The sequence below is a fragment of the Heterodontus francisci genome, chromosome 3 (assembly GCF_036365525.1).
Source record: "Heterodontus francisci isolate sHetFra1 chromosome 3, sHetFra1.hap1, whole genome shotgun sequence".
Taxonomy (NCBI): Eukaryota; Metazoa; Chordata; class Chondrichthyes; order Heterodontiformes; family Heterodontidae; genus Heterodontus; species Heterodontus francisci.
In genome coordinates, this window is record NC_090373.1 from 171,252,961 (window position 1) to 171,280,177 (window position 27,217).

At 42.9% G+C, this 27,217-nt stretch overlaps 1 protein-coding gene across 2 annotated transcripts in view; it reads right to left on the minus strand.

Annotated features, from left to right (window-relative positions):
• mertka (c-mer proto-oncogene tyrosine kinase a) overlaps window positions 1-27,217 on the minus strand; it is a 188,379-nt gene that overhangs the window by 57,062 nt on the left and 104,100 nt on the right. For both annotated transcript variants that reach the window (XM_068027609.1, XM_068027606.1), the window contains exons 7-9: window positions 25,560-25,752; window positions 20,647-20,792; window positions 679-838 (exon numbers count right to left, since the gene is read on the minus strand). In XM_068027609.1, the coding sequence (XP_067883710.1) occupies window positions 679-838; window positions 20,647-20,792; window positions 25,560-25,752 (499 nt within the window). The remainder of the gene's footprint in view (window positions 1-678; window positions 839-20,646; window positions 20,793-25,559; window positions 25,753-27,217) is intronic.

Here is a 27,217-nt window from a genome sequence, read left to right on the forward strand (position 1 = left end):
GTCCCTTCTGTGACCAAAACCCAATAGATTCATTGACCCACATATTGATTTTTGTTATCCACCTTTCTTCTTAGTTGTATCTGGGTCATGCATCATTCTTCAGGCAAGAGGTTGGATGAGGACTTGAGAGCCTCAACTCTTGAAATGCATGGGAAGGGACGGGTGTCCAAGAGCACAATGAGAGGATTCCTGTCGGGGAGCAGTCACGTCCTGCTCGTGACTTCCTTTGACGGTCATGCCAAGCTTGAAAACTTCACTGTGTGGGGAAATCCTGGACTGGAACCAGAAGCTACAGTTCCAACACACCAGATTGGAGCTCAATTCATTGCACAATCCTTCAGAAGAAAGTTTTAAAAATTGTGCAATGACACAACTCAGAGTCGGAACTGTCCGATTGAAAGCTCGGAGTTCACAGCTGGTACCAGATAGGCTAAAATTCTGGCCTTTGCTAATCCTAATAAGAGAAGACGCAAGTAAAAAGTCAAATCTTTGCACCCATTCTCTTTCACTGAAAATTAGGAATTTTGGTGCCATGTTTGTAAAAGAAGAATATAACTTAATATTTTGGTTATTTACTCTTGATGCTTTTTCAGCTAAAATTGCTCCTTAATAAATATGAACATTCAGAAATGCCAACTGATCACACTGGCATTTCCCACAATACAAAACAATAATTACCATGGCTTCCAACAAACACATGTGCTGGATCACTGTAAGGCCCAGTTCCAGTGCTGGTATATGCTGCCACTTGCACCTTATATGTAACGTTTATTGCCACAACATCAATAATGCCTCGGTTAACTGTCTGATTACCATACAGTTTAATTGATTTTGTAACCTGGAGAGGAGAAAAGACAAATAAAAATGACTTAATAAAATGTAATTATTGTGCATTGAAAGATTTACATTGGGACCCTAAAGTTTCTTAAGGACTTTTAACAAGATTATCCAACCTTCCGACTATCCACAATGCAGATTGTGAAGACACATTCTGAAAAGCAAAATAGTGGACATCATAAGATAGGTTCCGATAAAGAAAGCTCTTTGATCACTTCTTTCTAAAATACAACAATAACTTGTACTTATATAGCACCTGTAACATAATAAAATATCCCAAGGTGCTCCATATGAGCGTGATACAGCGAGTCACATAAGGATATTAGGTCAAAGAGGTAGGTTTTAAGGAGTATCTGAAAGGAGGAAAGGGAGGTAGAGTGTCGGAGAGGTTTTGGGAGGGGATTCTGGAGCTTCGGGCCTAGGTCCTAAGGTGAATGGGACTTGACAAGGGTAAGGAGACAGGCAGCAGAGTTTCGGATGACCTCGAGTTTATGAAGCAAGCCGTATCTTCTTTGTATTACAGCTGTAACAATGCACCCAAAGATTGGCATATCTGATAATGCAGCCCAGTACAGTGTAAAAGCAGCCGACCAGCTTTCATGCTGAAGTCCAGTATGAGGCTCGAATCCAAAGCCTTTTGCCACAAAGGCTAAAGTTTGGGAAGGAGTGGCCAGAGTACCAACTGAGTCCAGTAAACACTACAAAAAGACAAGCTAACACAAATAATGAGTTGAATGAACACCTGAAATTTTTTCCAGAAAGTAAGAGGAGGAGAGAGAGAAGAGCTGAATTTGTGAGTTACTGATTGTGTGCATCAAACAGGCTGGAGGTTTTCCTTTCAAACGAAAATCTCAATATTACTCCAACTCTTGACCTCTCTCTCTCCCTCTCCCCATCATGCGAATTCAGTGATTAATCTGAGTCAAACAAATTAGAAACGATGAGTTCTTCTGGACCTGAAAATTGACATCATTGCATTGGAATTTAAGGGCCTTCTTCAGCTGGACTGACCTATGCCATTTGGATTAGTGGTCATACTCTTGCCTCTGACTTGAGGTTTTAGGTTCAAGCTCCAATTCAGAAGTTCAGCACATCAATTTAAAGGCTGACACTTGAGTGCAGTACTGAGGGATTGCTGCACTGTCAGAGGTGCTGGCTTTTGGTGAGGCATTAAACAAGCAGATGTGGTTTAAGCAAATTCAAAATATCCCATGGGTACTATTAAGAGGAGATCAACATTTTAAAGTTACTTTTTTATAGAGCTGCTTTCTGGACAAAGCATGATCTTTGGAAATGACGAGTAATTGTTTTGAATAATATTTTGCAAATTGTGAAACAGCAGTTAGACGCCATTAAATTCAATTATCTGCAGGCTCGCTGGTAGATTACTGAAAAGTTAAAACAAACTAGTGAAGCGTATCAGTAAAATTTATCAGCAGATGTGGAAATATGTCATTATACAACCAAGTGTACTGAATCAAATTCCAACCCAATCATCAGGATTCCTTGTAAAGCCACTCATGGAACAGGCCTTGGTTCCAAGTTACATGCGCACTCACAGCAATGGCAGACACCACGCCGTATGTTTCTGCGGTGATTCATCACGGTGCTACGTAGATAATAATGCTGCATAATAAAACACATAGCATGTGTAAAGGTACAGCTGTCGTGAAGGCTGTGGGTGCACTCATTGATTTAGCAGCTGCACTTAATCACCACTTATCTGAGTCAGCCAAGTTGGTGTAAAAAAACTTCACTTATTTGATAACATTGTGCTGCACACAGCTGTCAATACGCAGGATATTAATAATAAAAACAGAAAGTGCTGGAAGTACTCAGCAGGTCTGGCAGCGTCTGTGGAGACAGACGTGGACAGATGCTGCCAGACCTGCTGAGTATTTCCAGCATTTTCTGTTTTTATTTCAGATTTTGAGTATCCACAGTATTTTGCTTTGATTCACAGGGTATTAATGCCTGCTTTCGTTTTCCGAATAGTCTGTAAGCAGTAACATATTATTCAACTGTTGAATAATTAATATATTAATTACTCTGACTATAAGTCAAATTTGGGAAGGTCATTATGCACAGTTGGAATCTGTGCAATGATAATAGTAAGGAAACCAAGACATCCAAAGCGGTTTCCCAAAAAGTGACTTGTTGATGAGTCATCTTACTCAGTTCCACAAAAAGTGGCTGACAGATAGAAACCATCGAGTTAGGTACTTACTGAAAGCTCAACCTTTCATAACAAGCAGCAAATCGCCTTGTGCAGAGTGACATTTAGTCACAAAGTGCAAGTCTGTGCAATGACATTTCAGCTGGAGATACAAGGCTTATAAACCTTACAATATGCCCATTCATAAGGGTTCCGTTATGTATGATTTGTTATTCAGTTTAAAACCTTTGCAAGATGACAATTCTGCCAGTTGAGTTTGGTGCACATTATTCAAATGACATTAAGCACAAGTCTGAAGGATTAATGTTTACAGCAACAGTGCACAGAAAATTCTGAAGGTTAAGCTTCCAATCACTGGTTCTTAAAATCAGCTTATTTTAAAATACATGTTACAAAACTATAAAAAAGCAAATCAGTCCTTTGTATCCCTCCCTTAAGTAACTTGGATTTAGCTTTCAAAGTTACCAGTAACCTTGACTCCCTCACTTCAGTGGACCTTACATTACATAAATGAGTAAGCATCTTGCTTCCCCAAACACAGCAACAAAAATATAGAAAATCAGGAATGCACAAATAAATATTCAAGTAGGTACCAAAAAGGTGTGATATTAATGAATACTTTTAGGGGGTTAGTATGAAATTATTATGCCCATTATTTTGAACAAAGGAATTATCTGGTTAACAAATACACAAGAACACAAGAAATAGGAGCAGAAGTAGACCATATGGCCCATCGAGCCGGCTCCGCCAATCAATATGATCATGGCTGATCTTGGGCTTCAATTCCACTTGCCATATCCCTTGATTCCCTGTGAGACCAAAGTCTATCTATCCCAGCCTTAAATATATTCAATGATGGAGCATCCATAACTCTCTGGGGTAGAGAATTCCAAAGATTCACAACCCTTTGAGTGAAGTAATTTCTCCTCATCTCAGTCCTGAATGATTGACCCCTTATCCTGAGACTGTGTTCTAGATTCCCCGACCAGCTTCTACCCGATCAAATGAGCTAGTTTCTTTGCTAAAACAGCCAATAAAGGTTATACAATTTGCATCTGCACCATGCATGGACACCTCTGGCACAAGTTGTGCCAAATGCCATTTCGCTGCTGGTTTTAGAAGCATGTGTCGGAAGCATGTGTAGGCAGATGATGATATTAGTTGCCGTGTAGCACTGATTTGACACCAGCCCATAGCCATTTTTGACCCCACTGTTCCAGCTAACACCCTCCCTTAATCTCACATAACTGACTATGTGTTCAGCAGCAGGAAGGACCAACTCTATTTGAAGAGATCAACTACTTTCAGGTTAGTTACTCTGCCCGAGTTTGTAGAAGTGTTGTAAGTTTTCTACTGCTATTTAAAATTGGTGAAGTCGACAGGGAGTGGTGTTGCACATCGTGAAGCCCTTGGTTCTGACTTGAAGGGTTCACTACTTGCTCCCAAGTCATGGTTACCACCCTCCTTGGTCTGCAGCATGACAGGGAAATTGAACAAAGGCAAATGGAGAGGAGGTCCAGCTGCTCACAAAGGGAGGAAGAGGAGAGAAGAGGGCTTTCAGCTGAAGGCCTTATATTCACCCAGAGTCTCCAAGGAGCATTCCTTTTACCTCAATCTCAGCAAGGAACAGTGTGTTTGATGTCTCCATTTTACAAAGGAGGTGCTCACTGAAATCTATCACCTCTTGCAGGCAGAGCTGGAGCCACAGAGCAGGGCGAGAACAGCTCTGTTAGTGGCTGTGAAGGTGACCATGAGCTTCTTCACGTCGGGATCCTTCTCGGCAAAAGCAGGTGACAACTCTTACATCTCCCAGTTTATTTCAATGCCAGAGAGAAGCAGGCAGGGTGTGCACATGGTTTCAGCAGGATAGCGGGCTTTCCCATGGTGCAGGGTGTCAATGACTGCATGCATGGGCTTTGCAGGAGCCCATCTAAATTCAGAGATGCACAGCAAAGGGTTCCACTCCCTGAATGTGCAGTTGGTGTGCGACCATGCTCAGCACATCATGCGGGTGAGTGCCAGGTATCCTAGCAGCAGTCATGACATTTTGTTCTGTGCCAGTCCGCAGGACCATTAGTATTTGAGCCACCACAGCAAACCACAGGGTAAGCCTTGATGTACCAGTCTGAGCCTGCGTGGGAACATGCTGAGATTGCATGACTTCAGTCTGAGCTTCCACTGCAGCACTCAATCTTTGGGTGTCTTCTGCACGTGCTATAATGGAAGCTAAGACATCAGCCATCAGATGCTGCATCATAGCTGGGTCTCATGGAATTGACCACCATTTCCCTGCTGGATAGGATGGGCTCCAAGCTTTTCACAAAGGCTTGTTGCAAGTTAGTGTCAGATTCCCCCATGCTCCTTGGCATTGACTGCAGACTTTCTTGACAGACCTGCCAATGCACCAAACATTTCATTGTGCATGCCCATCGGCCTTTATCGGTACGCTGCCCCATCGAAGTCCTCATCCGAGTCCTCTGCAGCAGAACTCTTGTGAGCCATCACCTGCTGAGGAGCTGCCACTTGTGCTTTCCTTTCCCCCTGCCCTGGCTGCAAACCACTTGTGCCCAGTTACTCACCACATGCAGACCCCACCTCTACGCCACCCTCAAAAGTATGCACAGTGCCAGCATCTGAGCAGGAGGCTGCGGGTGTGAGATTATCAGTCTCTTGTTCTTCTTGCATTTCATGCTCCTGCATCACTGTCTGGCCAGGTGGTAGTTCTTGGGTATCCAAAAGGAGAAAGGCTCAAAGGTTGGGTTGCGGTTAGGGAATGGTGGGCGGAGGTGGGAAGCAAGAGGTACATGCTTATGCCATCAGAAGAGATTGTGAAATGAGGGGGATGCGGAACGTGAAAAGGAGGGAGGATTAGATGAGACCGTACCATCATCCTCTGTGGTTTCAGCACCGCTGCTGGCCTTAGTCATAGCCGTTACAAAGATGGTGAGCACAGTCTCCTACATCAGGGGAAGAACATGCATCCACGCTGGTTAGGTGCTGCTGCCTGCGTTTATGTGTGACCTGGGCCTGTAAGAGACGGGACTGTGTTAGTGAGTGTGCTGCAATCTGTTTGGGTGATGTGTGTCATAGTTGAATAGTTGGCTGGGAGTGCAAGCTGTGAGATATGGGTGTGAAGCTGGCAGCAGTGCTGTGTGAGAGAGTGAGGTGAAGCTATGAGTGTAAGGTATGAGTCATGGTTGATAGAGATTGCTGCTGGATGAGTAAAGTTGTGGGGGGGGGGGAATTGAATTGAGCAGTGTGTAAGGCTGGTGCTGCAGTTGGTGGGATATGGCATCTGAGGATGCATTCGTTGACTGTGACCACTCGTGGAGGTCATTGAACTTCTTGCAGCACTGCATCCAGGTCCTCGGGGCTACACTGCTGCGATAACTGTTCCCACTGCCTCTCAAATGTCTGTCTAGATGGCGCTCTGGTCCCTGTGGATAAAGGAATTCTCTCCTCCTTTTCACCTCCTGCATCAAGGCCAATGCTGTGAACCTTGAACTCTCTTCGCCCTGTTGAATCATTCGTCAGTGTTCTTCCTGCTCAGAATGTCTTTCTCAGACACCTCCAGTACCTGCTGCAGACAGAGTACACTTTCTCTTTAAGAGACTGGCTTTAAGTAGTGCAGGCTAGCTTTAAGGTAGTGCTAGTCACACATGGACTTGGCTCCCCTGCTGAGGCATGCAGCCACTCCCAGCATGTTTAGCACTGGGCTACAGCCTCCTATCATTTAAATTAGCAGGTAGCCCAAATTTTACATCCTGCCTTCTTCAGAAGGAATGGGCGCGGCTTAATTACACATTGGGATCACTGCACGTGTTCTTGGGCCTTATCTAATTTTTCCCCCAAAGGGAGATGAAAAAGCAAATGTTTGTCACTGATATCACACAGCAGGATTTCAAACTCATGTTGTTCAGATGAGATAGTTCTTCAGTTTCACGTCCAATAAAACTTTGCTTTTGAAGAGCAATATAATTGCTTGCATCCATATGAAAAATGATTTTTTGAGATAAAAATTAGTGAACAAATGAATCTTTTTGGCGTTTGGAAAAAGGTAACGGGGAGAAATTCATTTGCAAATCACTACACTTCCGTCAATTCCCTAGGGGCAGGCAGTGCTGTTGGCTGCTACCTAGACAGCCCACGCAGAGTTCTTCATTGATGTATGAATTTCTCTCCCAAGATATCAAGATACAAGAAATAGCAACAAGAACAAATACAAGTAAATGAACGATTTAAAAATATCCAGGGCTCCCATTTTTTGATGTGAATTCCTGACCAACATGAAGACCTAGCTATGCACTGTGGCAAAAAGCCAAAGGAGGTAAATAAATCAAATTCAAATTCTTTTCACAACTCAGCCTTTTCCAGGATGTCCAGTTCCTTTTGCGGAAGTGAGTCAGTCCACAAAGGAGTAACAGCAGACTTACTGCAGTGACTCAAACATCTTTGGGCTCCCGTTGTCATGTGATCGTGCAAGGCTGCTTTGGTTTGGTAATGAATTCTAGGTCTCTACTTTTAAATGATTGAAAGATACATGGCAAATGTTTCTTTAATATGATTTTGATCTTGTGTGTATGTATATATATATATATATATATATATATATGTACATAATATATATATATTCTCACATTTTCTTTTAACTAAGGATGGGCAGTAACTAAAAATCTCACCAGAACTCAAAAAGGAATCAGCGGTTGAAGCAATAAATCCAACTTCAAAAAGAAGAATTCAGAAAAATGATCATTTCTACATACAGTGGAACCAAAATACAATTATATGTATAATGTGTGCTGTGCATGTCAGCATCACATGCAGAGGCACAGGATCTGAACAGGGTGTCCCGCATATAAATAAACTGTAATAATTTGTGACTTGTGAAAAATATTAACCCCAAGCACATACACTGGTATCTTATTCAATCTGGTTAGAGTACTTCAAAAACACTTTAAAACCATCGATTCCTGATGTAAACTGCTTGATATATCAATGAACTGATCAATATAGAATTCTTAACACAAGCACAGGCTGTTTGGCTCACTGAAGCTCACCCAGGTCTGGTAATATGTCTGGGTACAGAGGCATCGGAACTGCTGCTTTTGGGACACTGTATGAACTTGTCATGTTTTGAGCAGACGTCGTGATGTAACAATAACTTGTATTTACATAAGCAAAGTTTGCAGAATCTGCGGCTCTTAAAGTCTGCTGCTCATCCTTAAATGAAAGAAGCAAGGTAAAGTGACAGAATGGCATCATTCTATAGGAAATAAATGACACATATCATACACTTTTACAAAAGGGAAGCACTGGGACAAGACACACTTAAACGCACCTGCACCACTCACTACCCAATATTGGAATGGGTGCTGATAGTTATTTTGATATTAGGGACAAATCATGTTAAATTCCATGGTCTTTAGGTATGCCAGATGCCAGTGAAGGCAATGCAGCAGTTGGCAATGATATTGGGTATATGTGATGAATGCTGTTATTATGCATCCTATATACTGGGCCCTGAACACGCCTCAGGTATCAGTGCCCCTTAATGCTAGCCCATGCACCTGATGTGTTGCTGTGCTATGGCCAACAAACAGCGTATTACTGGCCTCGTCTACTGGAGTATCCAGCCTCATTTGGACCTCACAAAGGTTTTTAGCTGCTACATCTCACACAGGCAAGTAACATTCACACCACACAAGTGCCACATCTCCAACAAGGGAGAATCTAACCATCTCCCCTTGATGTTCAATGGCATTACCACTGCTGAAACCCCTAACATCCACAAGGGGAGTGGAGCAGAAACGATGAGTTCAAAAGGAAATTGGATGGCCACTTGAAGGAAATAAACTTGCAGGCCCACGGGGATCGAGCGGGGGAGTGGGACTGACTGGATTGCTCCGTAGAGAGCTGGCATTGACTCGATGGGCTGAATGGAATCCTTCGGTGCCAGAAATGACTCTATGGCTCTATCAACATCCTGGGGGTTACCATTGACCAGAAACTGAACTAGACCAGCCACATAAATACTGTGGCTACAAGAGCAGGTCAGAGGTTGGGAATTCTGTGGCGAGTAACTCACCTCCTGACTCCCCAAAGTCTGTCCACCATCAACAAGGCACAAGTCTGGAGTGTGATGAAATACTCTCCACTTGCCTGGATGAGTGCAGCTACAACAACACTTAAGAAATTTAACGCCATTCAGGACAAAGCAACCCGCTCGATTGGCACCCCATTCACCACCTTCAACATTCACTCCCTCCACCACCAGCATACGGTGGCAACAGTGTGGACCATCTACACGATGCATTGCAGCAACTTGCCAAGGCTCTTTCAACAGCGCCTTCCGAACTTGCGACCTTTATCACTACCTGCAAGTTCCACTCCAAGACACACACCATCCAGACTTGGAACTCTTCTTTTTTTTTCTTTCTTTTGGGCCTCCTTATCTCGAGAGACAATGGATACGCGCCTGGAGGTGGTCAGTGGTGACCTCTATCGCTGTTCAATCACTACGGCTGTGTCAAAGTCCTTGAACTCCCTTCCTAACAGCACTGTGGGTGTACCTACACCACATGGACTGCAGTGGTTCAGGAGGCAGCTCACCACCACATTCTCAAGGGCAATTAGTAATAGGTAAGAAATGTTGACCTTGCCAACAATGCTCACATCCCTTGAACAAATAGAAAAAAGGCGATTGTTCCAAACATTTCCACTCTTAAGTAAAGAAATCCTTCCTGAAATAAGTTTTAAAAGTACTTCTCACAATATTGAACTGATATCCGCTGGTCTGACTTTCCTGGCTTGATCTGAAATAAAATTCTATTTTATCCTTTTGATAAACACCTCAGTGTGATCATCTAACCATGTTCTTTCCAGATTTTAAGGCCAAAATTCTTTTGGGACGTAACTGCAACCGGAATGGTATGATGAAGAATATCCCACCAACTCTTCTCCCACAGCCATTCTCACCCTTTCCTTTTCTCTATGTGGGGAGTTCTCATCGCTGGTAAAATTAAGGGGAGAGATTACACAAACTAGGGTTGTCTTCTCTGGAATTTAGAATGTTGTGGGGTATTTGATCGAAATTTCCAAGATATTAAGGGGAACAGAGAGAGTATATTGAAAGAAACTATTGCCATTAGTTGGGGAGTCTAATACCAGGGGCACAGCCTAAAAATTAGAAAGAGACCTTTCAGGAGTGAAATTAGGAAACATTTCTTCACACGAAGAAGTTCAGAACTCTTTTCTACAAATAGCAATTGATGTTAGCTTTATTGCTACTAAACCAGCTGCAGTAGCCATTCAAAATGGTATTTTCAGAAATTTTAGGAGATTGACACTTTAGTGCTACTGTTGGAGGTGCTGACTTTTGGATGATACATTAAACTGAGGCCCTCTCTTCTCCAATCTTCTCTCTCAGATGCATTTAAAAGATCTCATAGTACTATTCGAAGAGGAGTGGGGAAGCTCCTTTGAAGCAATTCATTCTTGTGTTCCAGAAGCATGACAAGCTTTAAGCCAAAATAAAAGCTCATCCCAGACTTGAGATTTTTCAGCCAATGCCAGAATCAGGTTTTAGCTACAATCTGCTGCCTTACAGAAAATTAACAAAAAACAAACCAACAGGAAATTTATTCAGTTCTTTGAGGATCTCACTGCTGAAACAGCATTTATTTTATTTTTGTTAAGTTCATATTAACATATTTGGAAGCGAACGGAGAACTGAAAGAATGACCCACACTGACTGCCTGCACACAACTATCATTCCATCAGCAATTTTTTTGTTCCTTCAAATTAAAAACAAAGTCTGGCAGCTCTGCAGTGTTAGGTTATCCTTGAATTCCACCCTACCACACTCATCTCTCACATATAAGACATGCTTGAATAGCCTAATCCCTGCTGTTAGCAACCTCTTCATTGCACTGTTAATATACTTTACAGCAACTGTGATTGAGTTTGATGGTTGGCACTAGGCAGCAACTCTGCTGTTCAATTCATCTCCTTTGTGGTCATTAAAATCCTTTGTTCAAGGGCTCCCCTAATGGCTTGCTGAGTTCATTCAGGGAGATGAGCTGTGCAGGTTAGTAAAGTCTCAGCTTTGATAAATGTCCGTGCTGAGTTAGCTGATCTTAGTTAGCGCATGACTGTAATGGAATCTTTGTGCCCTTGGGTAGTACAGTAAAAGACCAGGCAGGGTTCCCGCTCCTGACCACTGTTTAGAGACACCTACTGGCAAGTGGGACATCAGGTGAAATTAGGGTCAGGCCTCACAGTCTGATAAATTGAATATATGATCGAGGCTGACACCTGATTACTGGCATGGAATCGATGCACCAAATGACCTTCTTCTGTGCTGTTATGACTTATGACCATGATTCATGTTCACTGGCCAAGGTACCGAGGGTGAGCAGTGCCAGTTGCTTCGGACAACTGAGAGGTGATAGGGATGGCTCCCCCTTTTCCACCTCTCAACTGATCGAAGACAGCGTGTTTAAAAAGTGTTCTAACCCAAGTGCTTTATTTATCAAGAACAGACAAATGACAAGTTTTCTCTTAAGTTTTAAAGGAAAGATAAATGGTTATTATTCAATACCTGAAATATTCACCACTACACCCACTCTCACATGCCTACAGATACACACACACACTCAAGAAGAGATAGAGATTATAAAGTGACATGCGTTTAGGTCTTATGAATTTTTTAATGTTCCGTGTTGCATTTGCTTTTCCCTGGGGTTAAGACATGAAATGGAGCAGACCTGTAATCTTTTCCTTGTTCACTGAAAAAAAAACTTGGGAGGCTTAAGAGGACGAATGCCCAGATTTCTCTGGTTATTCCAGTGAAAGTTCCATGGCAAAAACCTGGGTGTGATTTCTCAGGTGGAATTCAAGTCCCACTCCAGTCTCTGCCTTAAAGCTGGTGGTATTAGACAGGGTCCTTTCTCTTCGATGGCATAGAGGTTTCTTTCTCTGTCTTTTTTCTGGCCAGAATATACCTTTATTAAAACTCCTCATCAGAAACCTGGTTTCTGTCATGTGACCAGAGTTTCTCTTTCATTGAATCCATAAATAGTTTCTGATGGTTCGCCCATTTTATCAGACAATGGAGTTCAGGTGTCAATCACATATCATCTTGATAAAGTAGAGCTTTCCATGCCTGTTCTCTGGAGTTCAAGGTTGGAGTCAAAAAATCTGCCACAGCATTGTTAACCCAACTTGTTGGAGAAATGCAGCCATTACCATAGAAAGGGCCATTTGCAGCTTCATGACTTCTGACTTCTCAAAGAAATGTCCAGAAAGATCATTTGTATTTTAATGACTTTGCCAAGTCTTGCCCAGACATGAAAATTAGCTCAGGGTTCTTGTAGTTTCATGTCTATTGCAGGAAAGAAAAGGTCACCTGACCTCTCAACTCCATTTTGTTTTACAGGAAAAGTGTCCATTTTAGATTTATTTCATAAGTTCATTTTATAGTTCATAAGTTTATATTACGTGAGCGAGATACAGAGGAATAAAATATCAGTAAACAATTTTGTCGTTTCAGGAGAGCAAATTGAGGAAATTGTCAAGAAAAAATCTGAAAGAAAAATTTATATTTTCTGAGGGAACAACAACTTACATTCATATAGTGCCTTTAATGTAATAAAAAGTCCCAAGGCGCTTCACAGGAAGGTGTGGCAACCAATGGTGGAGCGATTAAAATCGGGGATGCATAAGAGGCCAGAATTAGAACAGCGCAGATATCTCGGAGGGCTGATGGACAAGATTACAGAGATAGGGAGGGGGAGATCGTGGAGGGATTTGAAATCAAGGAGGAGAATTTTAAAATCAAGTTGTTGCTTGGCCGGGAGCCAATGTAGGTCAATGAGTACAGGGGTGATAGGGAAACGGGACTTAATGATAGTTAAGACATAGGCAGCGGAGTTTTGGATGACCTCAAGTTTACAGAGAGTAGAATGTGGGAGACCAGTCAGAAGTGCATTGGAATAGCCAAGTCTAGAGGTGACGAAGATATGATTGAGAGTTTCAACAGCAGGTGAGTTGAGACAGGGTGAAATTATGGAGGTGGAGGCAATCGGCGGTCTTAGTGATGGCCCAAATATGATGTCAGAGGCTCATCATGGGTTCAAATGTGATACCAAGGTTGCAAACAGACTGGCTTAATTTCAGACTGTTGCCAGGGAGAAGGATGGAGTTGGTAGCTAGGGAATGGAGTTTGTAGCAGGGACCAAAAACAATAGCTTCAGTCTTCCCAATATTTAATTGGAGGATATGCAGTCTGATAATTTAGCAACAAAACAGTGGAGGAGTCGAGAGAAGTGATGGTGAGATAGGTGGGTGTCTGCAGCATACATATAAAAACTAACGCGGTGCTTTCGATAATGTTGCTGAGGGGCAGCGTGTAGATGAAAAATAGGAGGGATCCAAGGATAGATCTTCAGCGGACACCAGAGGTCATGGTGTGGTAGCAGGAAAAGAAGCCTCTGGCTACGATTAGAAGGTAAGAATGGAACCAAATGAGAGCAGTCCCACCCAGCTGGATGACAGTGGAGAGGCATTGGAGGAGGATGGTCAACCATTTCAAAGGCTGCAGACAAGGTTGAGAAGGATGAGAAGGGAAAATTTACCTTTGTCACAGTCACAAAGGATGTCATTTGTGACTTTGATAAGAGCTGTTTTGGTGCTGTGGCAGGGACGGAAACTTGATTGGTGGGATTCAAAATAGAGCTCCGGAAAAGATGGGAATGGATTTGGGAGGCGACAATACTTTCAAGGACTATGGAGGGGAAAGGGAAGTTGGAGATGGGATAGTAATTTGCAAGAAATGTCATTTTGAAATTTAGGGATTGTTTTAGATCACTTCCTAAATAACTGACACCTTCAATTGATTCTGCATCACTGGCCTTCTGGAGCAGTGCATTCCATATCCTAACTTTTTCTTTATTTGAATTTGATTTTAACTCATTCAAGTTTCAAAAATAGAAGTCGCTTTTAACTTGGAAAATACAGATTTCACCTTACATTTTTCCTCAAGCAACTGACACATTACACACTAAATTCACCAGACAATTGAAACCTCCGACCGTAAGTTATGGTGGGGGTGTGGGGGGAAATTCCAATGGGCCTCATCGATCAATGCAAGTGGGTCAGAGTTAAATGCACGACTACCCAAATTGGAAACAGCAGTCAGGGATCTTCAGCTCCACAGGGAGTCATAACACTGGCAGCATAAAAGTAATTGATTCTTTCTGGGATTGATTAACTTACTTTTAACAAGGTCTTTCCCAGGCCTCATTGTAGCTTTCCAACTGGTATACGTTTCTCTGAGGGTCTTTTTAAGGGCATAAAAGGTAGAATAGACAGGAGAAAACAGGCACGGGGACAGACAAAAAGGTCTGCCTTTGACTTGCCTCTGAGAAAATGGCTGGACTAAAATTAGAGACAGAATCTAGGCTCAAAATGATTCCCCCCTCCATTTCCCAGTCCCGGTCAGTCACTTTGCTCCAGGTTCACCTGAATTTCAGGCCCAGAAAATGTCAGGAGGTATTTTCTATCTAAAAGTAATTTCCTCATTGGAAACACCACATTATCGTGTTATCACAAAAAGCTATATTTTGATTTTGGAGGCAATGGCCTAGACTTTTCACTCATTGTTTGTACTGGTGCATTAGTGTACAGAGTAGGATTTGGTGAAAAATTCTTTGGTAGCTGCCCACAGACTCCCTGGTCTTCCTCCATCATTTCTGTGATTTCCTGCTGTGACGGCGCACAATATGTCCGTCTTGGACGACATGATGGTAATGGTGTGCAAATCTGCTGTAACAACTATGAAAACCTAGCTGACAGCAAACACAAAACTTAAAAAAAAAAATCATTTTCCTGAGAGAATGTAAATGAATTATTAGAGAATTGGTGAATTGAAATAAAAGTATAATTCTCATCGTCATTGAGGAATCTTTCTGATCTCTCCATTTATACATGCTAGGCACCAGCTGCATTGCTGAAGTCAGCAGAGGTCATGCGTGGTTTTCCAGTCACATCTCTGTCGTAAAGTGCTGCCTGTTCCTTGAACTGGACATGATATGCTAACTCAGCTGCTGTATAACAGGAGGCAACGTGGGAACATGACGTCCTCACAGAAAAGCATGCCCGTGCTGTTCTTATGTGGTGAGACCACATTCCCACTCGTCTTCTGCTTCTAACCCACAGCACAAGCTAGTCAACAGAAAAAAGAGTGCTGTCCATACATCAGCCCCCATTACCAACTACAGCAGCATAGAAGTACTCCAAGGTTAGTGTCATATTAAACCCTCTCCCGTCACAAACTATTCCCTAACCAAAATATCATGCAAGCTCTAGACAGGCAGGCCTCAGTTGCTCTTTACACTTTAACACACTTTGAAAAGTACAGAAAAGCAAGGAGTTGCCCTAATTTTCCTTTCACCACTGAAGGGAAGGGTCACACCAGAGATAAGCAACTCATCATGGGCCAATATTCTTCCGAGCACAAAGAAAGCATCCTTTTCTTACTACACACACAGGAATGTGCAAGTTTAATCTGAGCTTTCTGGAACCTGTGATGCAATAGGATGTCATAAAACAAACACACAATTGTTTTGAGAGAAACATTAATCTGCTTACGAAAAAATGCATCTGTTACTAATATAAAACGAATACTGTCACTGCTATACCACCATCAACTCATATTGTTACTAATATCCCATTAAAAATGTTAACAGTGGAATATTAACAATATTACTGAACTAATAATAGTGTGCCATTATTATTACAAATATACCTCTAATAATATCAATTGCATGCCATGAGTAATATTCCACTAACAGGTATATTACAGTGATGTGCCAAGGAAAGGTTTTCTACTCATTTCTCCACGCCTTGCGATCTTGCGCTTTCCTCTTCAGTTGTAGGAGCCTCCCATTTTCAATTTCAGATTGTCGAACGTCATCATTCTTTCACCCTGTTGGTCTACATCCCTCTAATCTTTCTTCAATCACCTCCTTCAGCAAGTTCTCATGTCTTAGAATATAGCCAATCCAATCTTGTTGCATTTTCTTGATGATATTCACTAACAATCTATCCTCATCCACCATCCCGAGAACTTCCTGATTGCTCTTGGGTTCTCTTCAAGTGACCTATTCATCCTTCGCCAGAACCAAATTTCACAAATTGGATGTCCACTTTTCTCAAGGTCCATGTTTCAGCCTAATACAATGAGATACTCCAAATCACAGTCTTGATTATTCTTTTCTTAAGATCTTTACTCATTCCTATACTGAGCAATTCTTTAGGTTTGGAGAATGCATTTTTTGCCATTGCTATTCTAGCTCGGATTTCTTTATGGCAGTAACCATCTTCTGACAAGATGCTTCCCAGGTACTTAAATTGTGATACCTGTTCCAGCCGTCGGCCATTTAGCTTGACCTCTGCTTTGTCATTATTTCTTCCAATCTTCATAACTTTCATCTTTTTTTACATTAATTTTAATTCTGTAAGCTTTCACCACTTCATTCATTCTATCTACTATCTAGAAGGTGTACACTTTGAGGAACACAATGGTCCCATTAAAGAAGGCAAATACCACAAAATGTGAAGAGTGAATAATTTGATAACACCTCTACCCAAAGTAATGTTAAAGATCCTAGCAAATTGGTTGGAAGCCAAAGCAAGCCATTACATCGGCTTGTTTTAGGAAGGGTTGTGGAACTAGAGAGGCTATAGCAGTAATTAGAGTGTTAAGTGAAAGGAGCATAGAATACCGTACAGAAAGCTGTCAAAACAGGAGGTCAACTGGTGAAAGTAGTGAGATTTGCAGACCAGGCCCTAGTGGCTAGCACAGCAGAAAGTTAACAGTTACTAATATCCCAGCAATATTCTTATTAATATCCCAACTTTTATTATACGTTCACAGGATGTGGGCGTCACTGGCAAGGCCAGCATTATTGATCATCCCTAATTGCCCTGGAGAAGAAGGTGGTGAGTTGTCATCTTAAACTTCTGCAATCCATGTGGTGAAGGTACACCCACAGTTCTGTTAGGTAGGGAGTTCCAGGATTTTGACCTGATGACAATGAAGGAATGGTGATCTATTTCCAAGTCAGGATGAATGTGACTTGGAGGAATTCCTATGAGCTTTCTGCCCTTTATCTTCTAGGTCAGGGTTGTCCAACCTTTTCGCGTTGGGGGGGAGGGGGGCACATTACAATTTTTATCTTACATAGGGGGCTGCTAAGACAATTTTGGAAAGATAAAGGCATTAAAAATTTATATTACCATTAACCAAAACAACAAATGATGTGCATTTTTGTGAAGAAGCTTTAAATGAGATTAATTGATTGTCTTACTTTCTCATCACCATGTTGGATACTGATTTAGTGAAATACCTGGCATTTATTTTTGCTTGGACAAGTAGTCAATATTTGCCTGCACATTTGTTGTAGCGATGTGGAGTATTCTAGTTACATGCCGATTTGTCAAGAGTGATATCGATCACACTCTCCCTCTCTCTGTCTCTCCCAGTATCCCCCACTCTGTGTCTCCCCCCTCTGTATGTCTCTGTTTCCCCTCTCTCTCTGTCCCCGTCTCTCTCTATCCCCCTCTCTTTCTCTGTCCGTCCACCCCTTTCTCTCTTTCCCTGTCCCTGTCCACCCCCCTCTCCCTGTCCACCCCCCTCTTCCTTTCCCTGTCCACCCCCCTCTCCCTTTCCCTGTCCACCTCCCTCTTCCTGTCCCTGCCCACCCCCCTCTCTTTCCCGGTCCCTGTCCACCCCCCTCTCTTTCCCGGTCCCTGTCCACCCTCCTCTCCCTTTCCCTGTCCACCCCCCTCTCCCTTTCCCTGTCCACCCCACTCTCCCTTTCCCTGTCCTTGTCCACCCCACCTCTACCTCTGTACCCCCCACTCTGTCAGTTCCTCTGTCCCTCCTCTCTCACTTACCCCCCCCCCCACCATCTCTTTCTCTCTCTCTCACAGTTACAGAGAGCAGGAGCGCTCAGCACAGCAGCTTTGTGATTGGTTGTTTTTTTAAAAAACATCACGCTGTCAGTTTCACCGCTGACAGATGCTGTGCGCGAGAACAGCAGTTTCTGAACTTTGGACAGATTCGGGATTTTCCAGCGGGCTTTGAAAAAAAGTCAGAACCCGCTGGAAAATGCCGAATCTGTCCAAAGTTGGGAAGCCACTGTTCCTGATGTCTGCACTGGTTAGCTGTGAGATTGACAGCACGATGTTTTAAAAAGCCAGTCTGGAAGATGACGACAAGGGAAAATTTCTCAACTCGGAAATACATCCATGGGCTAGATGGAAACCTTTGTGAGCCAGGTCCTGGCATTTCAGGCTGTATGTTGGACAACCCAGTTGTAGGTGGTACAAGTTGCAGGCTTGAGAGGTGCTATTGAAAAAATCTGCTAAGTTGCTTCAGTGCATTTTGTAGATGGTGGACACTACTGCTATTGTGCACCGGTAGTGGAGGCAGTAAATGTTTAAGGTGGTGGATAGGGTGGTAATCAAGTGGGCTGCTTTGTTCTAGATGATGTCAAGCTTCTTGAGTGTTGTTGGAGCCGCACTCATGCAGGCAAGTGGGAAATATTCCATTACACTCCTGACTTGTGCCTTGTAGTTGGTGGATAGACTTTGGGGAGTCTAAAAGTGATTTTGCCACAGATGACATCATCTCTGACCTCTTCTTGTAGCCACACCACAGCATTTATGTAGCTGTTCCAGTAAAGTTTCTGGTCGATGGTGATCCTCTGAAAGTTGCTGGAAGGGCATTTGGTGTTGGTGATGCTGTTGAACGTCAAAAGGAAGTGGTCAATCTCTCTCTTGTTGGAGATGGTCATTGCCAGGCACTTATGTGGCATGAATGCTACTTATCAGCTGAAGCCTAAATATTGGCCAGGTTATACTGCACTTGTGCATGGACTGCTGCTGAAACGGTCATCCATGCCTTTGTTACCTGTAGGCTTCACTATTCCAATGTAATCCTGGCCAGATGCCTACGTTCTATCCTCCGGAAACTTGAGGTCATCCAAAACTCTGCTGCCCGTGTCCTAACTCATATCAAATCCCGTTCACCTATCACCCCTATTCTCACTGACCTACACTGACTTATGGTTAAGCAACACAATTTAAAAATTCTCGTTTTAGATCCATCCATCCCGATTGCCCCTCCCGATCTCTGTAACCTCCTTGAGCCTCACAACCCTCCAAGACATCTGCACTACTCTAATTCTGGGCTCAGCATCCCTGATTTTAATTGCTCCATCGGTGGCAGCGCTTTCAGATGCATAGGCCCTAAGCTCTGGAATTTAGCTCTATAAACCTCTTTGCTTCTCTACCTTGCTTTCCTCCTTTAAGATACTCCTTAAAATCTCCCTCTTTGACTAAGTATTTGGTCGCCGGTCCTAATATCTTATGTGGCTTGTGTCAAATTTTGTTTTGTAATGCTCCTGTTAAGTGTCTTGGGATGTTTTATTACGTTAACAGCACTATATAAATATAAGTTGTTCATTATGTGAATTGCGAATGGAACTGAGTATATGTACAATATGCAGCGAACAGCCCCACTTCTGATTGTATGATGGAGAGAAAGTAATTGATGAAGCAGCTGGAGATGGTTGAGCCTAGGACACTGCCCTGAGGAACTCCTGCAGCAATGTCCTAGGGATGTGATGATTGGCCTCCAACAATCATAACCATCTTCCTTTGTACTCGTTATGTCTCGAGCCAGTGAAAAGTATTCCCGCCAATTCCATTGACTTCAATTTTACTGCAGCTCCTCAATGCTGACTTGATGTCAACAGCAGTGGCTCTTACTTACCTCATCTCTGGAATTCAACTCTTTGTCCATGTTTGGATAAGGTTGTAATGAGGTCTGGAACTGAGGATTCCAAACTGAGCATTAGTGATCAGGTTACTGGAGAGTAAGTGTCGCTTGACAAAACTGCTGAAGACACCTTCAACACTTTGTTGATGATTGAGAGTCGACTGATGGGGCGGTATCTGACCAGATTGGGTTTGTCCTACTTTCTGTGGATAGAACGTACCTGGACAATATTGCACTTTGTCGGGTAGTTGCCAGTATTGTAGCTGTACTGGAATAGAGGTGCAGCTAGTTCAGGTCATTGATATCTTACGACTATTAGTGTAATTTCAACGCTCTCTTTGGTGGAGTACCAAATGTTGACAGTCTGAGGCAGTACATTTGCGACAGACACAGATTAAGAAGTGTGATTACTTTCAACCCAGTATGAAATAAAGCAACAATGAAATGACACAATTAAGTTCTTAATCTCCATGCAAGTTTCACAATAATGAAAGCTTGTGAGCTCAGTAGGGCAAATGATTACAAGCAGTTACTGAACTGGATAATTTTTGCTCGAGAGAGCAGTAAAAAGGCCATAGGAAGCAACAGCAATTACATCATTTCCACCTTTGAATGTGTGTTTCAAACTCGCCGTAATAACATTATTTAACTCAACATAGGTGCAAAATCGATCCGATGATTTACTTAGTTCGTATGACTCTACGGCACACCAGCTGCTCGACGATAACAGTCAGCCCAAATATTTTCCCATCCTTTATTGACTAGAAAGCACTTCAAATGTACTTACAGGGGAATTACCGCCTTCCCAATCATAGCTCAACATGTAGCCCAACAGGATGCCATTAATTTCCTCCTCCGAAGGTCCAACCCATTCAACAGTCAACGAGGAATCATTCAGTAGTATGCTGACATTACGAGGGGGGGCTGTTGGGACTGCAAAGGAAAGAAATGCATGAGTCATCGTCTCTTCAAACTGCTCGCAAATTGCAGCACAACAATTTACTATGTTCAAAAGAACAAATTGTGCAGGCAGCACAGTGTCATTATCCCAACAGAATGTGAGGAACATGTTGGCTGGAGGCTGAGTTGGTGGGGGGGGGGGGGGGGGGGAGGCTGGTGATGGAGAAGGGGAAAGGGGACGTCATGACGCCTTATCACATTGAAATGCTACCGCAGCCCATGAACGTTCCAGTGTACAAGACAGCGTGGCACGTTTAACCAAGCAGAAACAAAATGGAATTTTCTAATTCAACCAATGGAACAAAATGATAGAGTTAATACTGAAAAAATGTTTCCACTTGTGGGGAATAGCATAACTAGAGGACTTCAATATAATATAGTCACCAAGAAATCCAACAGAGAATTCATAAGAAACTTCTTTCCTCAAAGAATGGTGAGATTGGGAAACTCACAACCACAGGAAGTGGTTGAAGCGAATCGTATAGATGCATTTAAGGGGAGGCTAGACAAGCATATGACAGAAAAAGGAATAGAGGTTTATGCTGAGAGATTTAGATGAGTGAAGACAGGAGGAGGCTCAAGTGGAGCAGAAACACCAGCATAGACTGGTTAGGCCGAATGGCCTGTTTCTGTGCTGTATATCCTATGTAATCCTATGCAATATGTAATGAGTAGGGGGATACCTTGCCCACCCGTAATCAATGCTGCAATTTGCTGAAAGCACTTGTTTAGTTTAAGGAGATCCTACGTAGAACAAGGATAACACAAAGAGTCTGGTGTAATAAAAGTAAAATACTGCGGATGCTGGAAATCTGAAACAAAAACAAGAAATGCTGGAACCACTCAGCAGGTCTGGCAGCATCTGTGGAAAGAGAAGCAGAGTTAACGTTTCGGGTCAGTGACCCTTCTTCGGAACTGACAAATATTAGAAAAGTCACAGGTTATAAGCAAGTGAGGTGAGTGTGGGGCAAGAGATAACAAAGGAGAAGGTGTAGATTGGACAAGGCCACACAGCTGAGCAAAAGGTCATGGAGCAAAGGCAAACAATATGTTAATGGTGTGTTGAAAGACAAAGCATTAGTACAGATTAGGTGTTAATGGACTGAATATTGAACAGCAGCAAGTGCAAACCTGAAAAAAAACAGTGGGTAAGCAAACTGAACAAACTAAGATGAAATGAAATAAATGCAAAAAAAAAAGATTGTAAAAAATGTAAAGAAGAAAAAATAACTAAAAATGAAAGTGAAATGGGGGGCTGTCATGCTCTGAAATTATTGAACTCAATGTTCAGTCCGGCAGGCTGTCATGTGCCTAATTGGTAGATGAGATGCTGTTCCTCAAGCTTGCGTTGATGTTCACTGGAACACTGCAGCAATCCCAGGACAGAGATGCGAGCATGAGAGCAGGGGGGAGTGTTGAAATGGCAAGCAACCGGAAGCTCAGGGTCCTGCTTGCGGAATGAGCGGAAATGTTCCGCAAAGCAGCCACCCAGTCTGCACTTGGTCTCCCCAATGTAGAGGAGACCACATTGTGAGCAGCGAAAACAGTATACTACATTGAAAGAAGTACAAGTAAATCGCTGCTTCACCTGAAAGGAGTGTTTGGGGCCTGGGATAGTGAGGAGAGAGGAGGTAAATGGGCAGGTATTACACCTCCTGCGATTGCAGGGGAAGGTGCCATGGTACGGGGACGAGGTGGTGGGGGTAATGGAGGAGTGGACCAGGGTGTCGCAGAGGGAATGATCCCTTCGGAATGCTGACAGGGGAAGGGAGGGGAAGATGCGTTTGGTAGTGGCATCATGCTGGAGGTGGCGGAAATGGCGGAGGATCCTTTGGATATGGAGGCTGATGGGGTGGAAAGTGAGGACAAGGGGAACCCTGTCACGGTTCTGGGAGGGAGGGGAAGGGGTGAGAGTAGAGGTGCGGGAAATGGGCCGGACACTGTTGAGGGCCCTGTCAACAACAGTGGGGGGAAATCCTCGGTTGAGGAAAAAGGAGGTCATATCAGAAGCACTGTCATGGAAGGTAGCATCATCAGAGCAGATGCGTCGGAGACGGCGAAACTGGGAGAATGGAATGGAGTCCTTACAGGAGGTAGGGTGTGAAGAAGTGTAGTCGAGGTAGCTGTGGGAGTCGGTGGGCTTATAATGGATATTAGTAGACAACCTATCCCCAGAGATGGAGACAGAGAAGTCGAGGAAGGGAAGGGAAGTGTCAGAGATGGACCATGTAAAGGTGAGAGAAGGGTGGAAATTGGAAGCAAAGTTGATAAAGTTTTCCAGTTCGGGGCGGGAGCAGGAAACGCCACCGATACAGTCATCAATGTACCGGAAAAAGAGATGGGGGACGGGGCCTGAGTAGGACTGGAACAAAGAATGCTCGACATATCCCACAAAAAGACAGGCATAACTACGACCCATGCGGGTACCCATAGCGACACCTTTTACTTGAAGGAAGTGCGTGGAGTTGAAGGAGAAGTTGTTCAACGTGAGAACAAGTTCAGCCAGGCGGAGGAGGATGGTGGTGGATGGGGACTGGTTGGGCCTCTGTTTCAGGAAGAAGCGGAGAGCCCTCAAACCATCCTGGTGGGGGATGGAGGTGTAGAGCGAAAGGACGTCCATAGTGAAGAGGAGGCGGTTGGGACCAGGAAACTGGAAATTGTCAAAATGACGTAGGGCGTCAGAAGAGTCACGGATGTAGGTGGGAAGAGACTGGACCAGCGGAGAAAAGATAGAGTCAAGATAGAAAGAAATAAGTTCAGTGGGGCAGGAGCAGGCTGACACAATGGGTCTGACTCTTCTGACGCCCTACGTCATTTTGACAATTTCCAGTTTCCTGGTCCCAACCGCCTCCTCTTCACTATGGACGTCCAATCGCTCTACACCTCCTTTAACCAATCCTCTATCCACTGTTATGGCTGACCGCTCCAGTCAAAGCCCCCAATCAAAATATTAGATTCTGATTGTGGTGGGAGAGACGCGCTGATAATTCAATCCCGTCGCTCCACAAATCGCCTAACATATCATTTAAAACTTTCCAAATTAAAGAAAGACCCAGTAAATTGTACCATCGATGAACCCCCGAATGAGGCTAACCAAACCAGGTGTCTTTAAATCAACAAATTAACTCTTTAATTAAAGGAACTAAATTCTTAAACATTATGAACATTTAAAAGTAGAAAAATTAGAGTCCTTGCAAATTTACAGTCCAATGTTGTTCGAAGTCCTCGCAGAATGATATTCGAAGTCCCCTGTAGAATGTTGTTCGAAGTCCAGCGAATTTCAACAAATAATGACTTGCAAACACTTTCAACAGAAGCAACCTGACTTGAGTTTTAGAGGGATAAAAGATTGTCACAGTCTAACTTCCTTTTCTTCAAACTAAATTACCAGCGATCTCTGTCTTGGATTGACTTTTTAGAATTTTGAGAGATAATAATTAATCAGACTAAAATCCTATTTCCTTCAGTTTAAATGGTAGAGAGCTCTTTTTCAGATGTGCTCATCACAGCTGTGTCCTCTGTGTCTTCTGTCTGTGTGTTCAAACTGTCTTACTAACTGCCAGTTCAAACTGAATTGTAACAAATGTATGGCATGAGACTCATTCCCAGTGGCTATATCTATGGTAACGAGAATGCACCCTTTGAATTGAAGTCTCCAAATGGCTGTTTCTAAGGCAACGAAAATGCACCTTCTGAAACTCCTGAGGCTTGCCGGCTCTTAAAGCAATACTGATCTCTTGCAAGCCTTAAAGGCAAACCGCATATTCTGAAAAAAAAACTACAGGACCATGACACCATGCTAATATATCACCCCCAACCTCATGAGCCCTTATCTTGTGCAACAACCTTTCATTTGGCACTTTATCAAATACTTTTTGAAAATCCAAGTATTCTAGATCCACTGTTTCCCTTTATCTACCCTGCCAGTTACATTCACAAAAAACTCTAGTAGATTTGTCAAACACAATTTCCCTTTCATAAAGCCACATTGGTTCTGCCTAATCATATCATGATTTTTTAAGTCCCCTGCTAACACTTCCTTAATAACAGATTCCAGCATTTCCCAGTCAAGCTAATTGGTCTGTACTTCTGTGTTTTTCTCTCACCTTCCTTTCTTGAATAGTGGTGTTACATTTGCTAACTTCCAACCTTCTGGGGCTGTTCCAGAATCTAGGGAAGTTTGAAAGATCTCAACCACTCAATCCATTATCTCTGCAGGAACCTCTTTCGGACCCCTACGATGTAGGTCATCGGGTCCAAGGGATATGTCAGCTTTTTGTCCCATTAATTTCTTCAAGACTCTTTCTTTTCCAATATTAATTACTCAACCTTCACTGTCGCTGGATCCTGGAACTCCCTCCCTAACAGCACTGTGGGAGTACCCACACCAGATGAACTGCGGTAGTTCAAGACAGCGGCTCACCAGCATCTTCTCAAGGGCAATTAGCGATGGACAACAAAGGCTGGCCTTGCCAGTGACACCCACGTCCCATGAAGGAATTAAAAGAAAAACTCTCACTAGACCTTTGGTTCTTTACTATTTCTGGTATGTTTTCTGCGTCTTCTCCTGTGAAGACAGACACAAAATATTTGTTTAGCATCTCTGCTATTTCCTTATTCCCCATTATAATTTCTCCTGTCTCAGCCTCCAACGGTTTTATGAAGACTTTTGAAGATGGAAGAGATGTAGCGAGGCAAAAGGGTCAAACAACATTGGAAATTGTCAAGAAAAATAATTACCTCCTTCTGTTGTTTTGGCCCGGACCCCAGAGCAGTGTTTGGACCATCCAACTTCATTCTTACAAGAAACACAGATATTGTAAGAAGTCAAGGCTTGCAGCTGAAGGACTGAATACTCGTATGGTGGAACTGTAGTGTGATAGGTAATCACTGGACTTGTCATGTTGTCTTTATCACCTGCAACTTTCTCGACCTGATCATAAAAATTCACAGAAAATTCAGCCTAACATAGCAAAGAACTGGTTGAATTCACAGTGCTACCGACAGTCTATATTTAAGATAACTGGCAAAAAATCCAGTGGGGGGGTGGGTGGGGAAGATGAGGAGTATTTTGTTCAGACAGCAAGTTATGTTGATTTGAAATGCACTGCCTGAAAGCGTGGTGGAAGCAGATTCAAATAACTGTCAAAAGGGTATTCGATATATACCAGAAAAAGAAAAATTTGCAAAGAGCAGGGGAGTGGGACTAATTGGATAGCTATCTCAAACAGCTAGTACAGGCATGTTTGGGCTGAATGGCCTCCTTTTGCACTGTATGATTCAATAACATGACCACCTGCAATACTGTGACAAAATTCACAAGCTTTCAGAATATAGGACCAACATAGCTGAATTACAATAGTAACAACTGAGAGTTATACTGTGCCCAGAACAAAGCAAAATATCCTACTGTGTGAAACACCAGTAGGAATAGGGAGAAAATTAGGACAAGTGACCAAAGATGTAGTTGAGGAGGTAGCGTTTTGAGGAAATCTTTGAAGCTGGGGTAAGAGGTAGACTGGGGAGGGACTTAGGGAGAAATTTACAAAGTGCAGGGCTGAATTACGGAATTATCATCAACTTCTAATGCTGAATACGCATAGAGATAGGAATGCATCAAATTAAAATATTTCCCCCGCAAACAAAATAATTCATTAGCTGCATTTTAGATCTTACTGGTCATACACACTGCTGTTCACAGGCATGTTCAACATCAAACAATTTAAACAACTTGAATTAAGCCTCACATCATCACATCGTGATTTTGAAAATAACCCTTCACTCTCACCACAATTAAAGAATTCAATTTTGGGTGCAAATAAAACCCGCAATCACACTCATGTACACCTAACAAATGTTCCAGAAGTTAGTAATTTACTATTGGAAGTCCAATACTGTATGGATAGACCATGGAACCCCCGTAATCCATATGCTTGATAATCCCCACTCCGGTTATCGGTGTGCTTGATTATTCCAATTCACATGAAGCACCTTATTATTCTTAATCCCATCATCTAAATGTTCAACTATCCCAATTCCCATTAGCTGTGTACTTGTCATACCGGGGAAAAGACTGAGATATAAATCAGTATAAATTTTGTTGCAAACACAAGATGGGAGGTGAGGGAATGTCTGAACAGATTGATGGAAAGGCAAAGGCTCAGTGATTGAGAGTTTGAAAGTGGAGTTATAAGTAGCTTGGGAAAGTTTTATCCAGGGTAGGATACTGAAAGTTGCAAATGGTATGTTGGCCTTCATAGCGAGAGGATTCGAGTACAGGAGCAGGGGTGTCTTGCTGCAATTATACAGGGCCTTGGTGAGGCCACACCTGGAATATTGTGTGCCGTTTTCGTCTCCTTATCTGAGGAAGGATGTTCTTGCTATAGAGGGAATGCAGC